Source organism: Mus caroli, chromosome 4, assembly GCF_900094665.2.
Source record: "Mus caroli chromosome 4, CAROLI_EIJ_v1.1, whole genome shotgun sequence".
Lineage (NCBI taxonomy): Eukaryota > Metazoa > Chordata > Mammalia > Rodentia > Muridae > Mus > Mus caroli.
Window position 1 is genome coordinate 109808825 of NC_034573.1, and position 5910 is coordinate 109814734.

Here is a 5910-nt window from a genome sequence, read left to right on the forward strand (position 1 = left end):
CCCAGGTCCCTGGAGCTGAGCTGGAGCTGCAGGCCATACCAGGGGCCCACGCCCTGAGCAGGCACATAGGCTTGCCATTGTCTGAGAGTGCCAGGCACCCACGTGAGGAATGCAAGGCAGCAGGCTGGGGGTTTGTCCCTGCTGTGGGGGTTGAAGGTGTGGGGGAGGAAGCTGGCCATGTTGCAGCTCAGGAAAGGCAGTGGGATGGATGCAGGGGATGTAAGAGAGGTGGCTGGGAGGCTGGAGCGGGAGCAGGGGTGTGACATTCCTCCTGCACCCATGCCAAGCCTGTGGGGCTGAAATGAACGTGAGAGGATTGCTAATGAGACCCAGGGGAGTTAAACATTCCCTGCTCCCGAGGGCTGAGTGAGAAGGGGCGGGCAGGGGTCTAGGAGCGGGGAGCCTGAACCCCAGGAATGCGCAGAGGCCCCTGCCCCTGCCAGGCTGTTCTGGAGCTAGGGGCCAGGGCCTGCTGTCTCAGGTCCCAGCAGGAGCTGCTGAACCAGCCAGCAAAGGGATTAACTGGCTGAGCAGTGCTTCTTCCTCCAAGTTCAGGACAGATGCTGGCGCAGGTCTCCCCAGCTCCCCACCACGTCCGGAGGCTGGCAGGCAGCTACCACTGGCCCAGTTACTGTGGGTCCCTCTTCTGACTCCTCAGATCGCAGACAGACCCCACAGCACATCTTCCCTGCTTTGGCCTCTCCTATTTTGATAGACATGGCTTCCAGGTACCCAGGACTCTTCTCCCTAGCAGCTCATATTTAACCAAGTCTCTGCGCATCTGGCCTTAGAACCCTGACCCAAAACTAACTCCAGGGGATCTAGGTCAGTGGTAGAGTGCTTGCCTAGCATGTACAACAAAGCCTAGTTTCCATACCCAGCACACACACACACACACACACACACACACACACACACACACACACACACAGAGAGAGAGAGAGAGAGAGAACTCTATAGTTTTTTCCTGCTGTAACTAAAATTTCTTTCTTTTTCTGTCCTCAAGTCAGTGGGCAAGAAACCGCTGCTTCAGATCAGGCACTGAAGCACAGCAAAGCCATCCACTGAGCTTGGTGGTGCTTGGGGAAGGGATTAGGAGAATCCCAGAGCACTGGAATCACTTCTAAAGGGGTTTCCCTGGTTAAAAGGGGGAAGAGTCACTCCTCCTACCCCTCCCTTCCTTACTATTGCGACAGGGAGGGTAGGGGTACCCCAGCTTGGACCCTAGGTTCTACCCTCCACTCCCAAGAAACTGGGCAAAAAGAGCTCTGCTGGGGACTGTCTGTGGGCGGGTTTTGGCCTTTTCCAGCCCCAAGGCCGCCCCCTGCATTCTGGAATCCAGCAGCCACTGCCTCTGCTGGCCAGCCAGCCATCCCCTCTCCTCCTCTCCTCCTGTGCCACTTAGCTCCCCTTTTCCAGCTGTTCCTCTTACCATGACCACAACGCTCCTCCAGACCCCGGCCCATCTCTGAGTCCTGGAACTCTCAGACTCCTACCTGGGCCATGGCCAACTCGGGCCTCCAGCTCCTGGGCTACTTCCTAGCCTTGGGCGGCTGGGTGGGCATCATCGCCAGCACTGCCCTGCCACAGTGGAAGCAGTCCTCCTATGCAGGCGATGCCATCATCACAGCCGTGGGCCTCTACGAAGGGCTGTGGATGTCTTGCGCCTCTCAGAGCACCGGGCAGGTGCAATGCAAACTCTACGATTCACTCCTGGCCCTGGACGGTAGGCCTCCGGTGGGAGCCAGGGAGGGGGCACTGACTGGGCTGGGGAGGTTGTCGGCAAGCTTTCTCACAGCCTGTCCTTAGTACTGAGTGGCACACTCCAGCCCCTGTGGGAGTCCCTAACTTCTGTCCTGTGTACACCGGAGAGTCCAGGCCAGTCAGGTCTCTAGGCTCTGAGGAGGCAGGAACACAAGAGGCTGGCAGCCTGGGCTCCCGGTCCTAACACCCACCCATCCAACCCTTGAGCTCTAATGTTCTCCTGTGTAACCAGGCCACTAATACACAGGGCATGGGAGGGTGGACTGAGATGAGGGTCTGGTTTCATAAGCCTGTTATCATTCTCCACTCCTCTTCTCTCCATATTCCATATTGACAGATATGTTTACACACACAGACACACACACACACACAGAATCAGACACCATTACAGCTCTGACCTTGGGGACCATCGCAATTGCACTCCGACAGGGCTCAAAGTAGAACTGCCCACCCAGCCAGTCCCACTCACACTGGTCCAGACAAACCACTGGCCTGCCTCCCTCAGGGATCCAAGTCTCCTGAGCTGCCTGGGGCCTAGAACTGACCAAAACACTCCCAAAGAAAAAAGCATAGGGCTCCATGATTGTCAGGGATGATTGACAGGGTTGCTGCTGGGAACCAAGCTGGGTTTAGCTGGTCCTCGGGCACTTTCAGCTCTACCTCTGGTGATCCTGAGTGATACTCTGCCCCGTCTCCTGCTGCTTGATTGAGGGTGTACCAGACCCAGGAGAAAGGAGCCAGTAAGGGCCGGTGGGAAGCAGGGTCAGCGGTGACAATGACCTCACTCTGCCCCCTCTCCTCAAATACTCATTGTCTCTTCTCACAAGCAGGCAAGTGCTCAAGCCTCTTCAGGCTTCTACCCAAGCCCTTCCACACCAGCTTCCTCTCATTTCAGGTCTAACACCTCCATTTTGCACCCCGCTACAACTCCACCACCCCACCACCCCTCTCGGAGTTTCCCACTCGTGCTCAGACCTTTCTTAACCTGCCTCAGGTCATATCCAATCAGCACGAGCCCTGATGGTCGTGGCTGTGCTCCTGGGCTTTGTGGCCATGGTGCTCAGTGTCGTGGGCATGAAGTGCACTCGGGTTGGAGACAGCAACCCCACTGCCAAGAGCCGTGTGGCCATCTCCGGAGGTGCTCTCTTCCTCTTGGCGGGTGAGTGCCCAGCTTCCTCTCCCTTCTTGCCTATGCAGCTAGCCCACCTTTCACCTTTCGTGGCTGGCCGGCCCAGGCAGAGCTGAGCTTCCCCACTTGGTTCCTTAGGTCTCTGTACTTTAACTGCTGTCTCCTGGTACGCTACCCTGGTAACACAGGAATTCTTCAACCCCAGCACTCCTGTCAATGCCAGGTGAGTGCTGGAGCTGGGCCTCCTTCCTATCTGTCCTACCCTGGCCCAGGGCTGTCACTTGGAAGAGGAAATAGGTCACAGACCCCAGCTAGTTTCTAAGAAAGGAGAGCCACGTGCAGTCTGAAGTCTAACTCCACGTTCTTGCCGGGGTGACCTGGATCCCTTGTGACTTAACCTTTTCCTGTCAGAACCAGGTCTCCTGTGGTTGTGAGGACCTAAGAGGTGATGAGGAGAGGGACTTCTCCCAGGGCTCAGCACACCTGGGCTTGTTTTACTTCTGTTAGTGTCAGCAGGCCAAGATGGCTTCCTGGAGGAGGAAGTAGAATGGGTGGGGGGGGGGGGTTGCTGGGAACATGAGACTGGAGAAAATAGCTAAGGTAAGGCCCAGCAGCTATGAGAATTTGTTCCTCATCCTGGGTAAGGCTGTAGCTGCCCTCTGCTGTGTGCAGGGAGGAGGCCAGTGTAGACATCTGGCTGCTGCCTTGCTTTCAGCAGGGGGCTCTGACTGAGGGAGGCAGGCCAGGAAGCAGGCCATTTGTAAGGCTGAAGCCACTGGTGGGTGAGGGACTAGGTAAGAGATTTCAGAAGGGCCTGAGTCTACCTGGGTTTTCCCTTCCTTTCAGCCCAGACAGGAGCGAAGAATGCTAGTTTCCAGGCCAGATGTCCTGCTCATTCTGGGGTTGGTAGGGGTGGTGGTGGGAAACGATGCTTGGGCTGTCTCCACAGCAAGGGCTGCCTGGGCTGGATCCTGAGAGCACAGTTAAGCCTGTCTGCACTCCAGTGCAGATTAAAGGCTCCTCCTGCTGTGCGTGTGCATGTGTGTGCATGTGTGTGTGTGTGTGTGCACGTGTGCATGTGCACGTGTGCATGTGTGCGTGTGCATGTGTGCCTGTGCGTGAGTGTGTGTGCATGCTGAGAGGTGAGGGGAGCATGTAGGGGGCTGAAGGGGGACTGCAAGGCAAGCCCCTCAGTCAGGAGGTTCCAAATGAACTGGCCCTGAAGGTAGAGAAAAAGCTGGAAAGGTGTCCTAGGAGATGAAGACCTGTACCAAGCCACAGAAGTGGAGAAACCCCAGGAGAGTCAGGCTGGCTGGCAGGGATATGTGTGGAGAGAGCAGGCCATGTAGAGGGGCAACCATCTCCAGAGGGCAGTAAGGAACAGCCCTGACTAGATGCAGTTCTGTAGACCAAACCACCACCAAGAGAAAAAAGACAGCAGGTTGTTCTACTGTGTCCACCTGGATCTCTGTATCCACCAGATGAGAAAATGAGCCGAACTGCCCATCTGAGGTGTGAGCTATGTGGTGTGGACTTGTTGATGGGGAGGGACACAGGGTGAGCTTGTGTGCTACCCTCTGTGTACCAGGTGCTGGGGTGGGGTAAAAGGACCCCCAAAAGGGTTGGGGCCAGGCAGGGCTGGGATTTGCAGCCCGATACAGTCCTTTCTACTTCTTACAGGTATGAATTTGGCCCAGCTCTGTTCGTCGGCTGGGCCTCGGCCGGCCTGGCCATGCTGGGCGGTTCCTTTCTCTGCTGCACATGCCCAGAGCCGGAGAGGGCGAACAGCATCCCACAGCCCTATCGCTCTGGACCCTCAACTGCTGCCAGAGAGTACGTCTGAGTCTGCCTACCCTGCCCAGCCCCCTTTCCCCAGCAACCCTCTTGCCCAGAACTCGAGCCAGACTAAACAGTACCCTGGGCAGGGTAGATGGGGTATGGATCCCTTGAACTCAGTCTGGAGCTCCAAACACCTGGTCCTCAACATAGCCTCTGAGTCAGAGACTCAGACACTCAAAGAGAGATCAGAGGCAAGACCCAGCCCATACGTGATCCAGTAAGGACCAGGCCTGTTCTGTCTACACCAGAATGAGTACCAGGATTTATACACTAGCTTAGCCACCAGCTCTTTCATTTGCCGAAGGACCCATCTGCCTGATACAGGCTGGGCCCTGAGGGCCTCCCAGCCACAGAAGGATCTCAGCGCACAGCACAGCACGCGAGGCCAGACAGCCTTCCATATTCCCTCCAATTCTCACAGCAAGCACATAGAAGTACTCTGGGCTAAGGACTGTCTCCACATCAGACCTAAGGACACTGACCTTTAGAGAGACCTGGAGGCATGGCTCTCCAATCTGTGAGAGTAGGCCTCAGCCTCTGACAGTCAGTTACCCAACACTGTTTGGATGCCCATACAGGTCACGAGGTCAGAGGTCAGACTGTCACTCCCACCCCTAGATAAGGGATCTGGGCAGGGCCGCTATCAGAATCCTGCTCCTGGCCCTGAATTCAGCAGTCTGACTCCCTCAACCTTCACTCATCCCACTAACCAGCGATTTCTCTCTTTTGACTTGCAGACCTGTTGTTAAGTTGCCCGCCTCGGTCAAGGGCCCCCTGGGTGTGTAAAGGCCAGGGTTCCAGCCAGGCCCTTCCCCCTACCACCTCTAGACTGTGTGTTTGATATTTTTGGAAAGAAAAGAGAACATTCGGCCCCAAGTGTGACATCATCCTATCTGTTCCCATGCGCCTAGGGTGGGGCCTGGACTAGGGAGGCCAGAGCCAGCTCTTGGAGCTGTAGAGGTGGGTTCCAGGGTCCAGGCAGTGCAGGAAGCACTTAGGGTTCCTGCTTTGTATCTCTGCCTGCCCCCCACCCCCACCCCTTGGGAGTCTGGTACCAGAACTTCCATGAGGGAAGATCACAGCTACCCCTGGTGGCCACCTAATGCCTGGTCTAGTAAGAGAGCAAGATCCCAGGGTGAGGAGCCCCTGGCCTGGAGACCATTCCATAGGTAAAATGT

General features: G+C 56.4%; 1 protein-coding gene across 1 annotated transcript; it reads left to right on the forward strand.

The window, feature by feature from the left end:
• The first annotated feature begins 1372 nt into the window (after positions 1-1372).
• Positions 1373-5608, forward strand: Cldn19 (claudin 19). The gene is made up of 5 exons (XM_021161283.2): positions 1373-1726; positions 2759-2923; positions 3032-3116; positions 4574-4726; positions 5470-5608. Exons 1-5 carry the CDS (start codon positions 1504-1506, stop codon positions 5516-5518), a joined length of 675 nt encoding a protein of 224 aa, XP_021016942.1. The 5' UTR covers positions 1373-1503; the 3' UTR covers positions 5519-5608.
• The last annotated feature ends 302 nt before the right edge of the window (positions 5609-5910 follow it).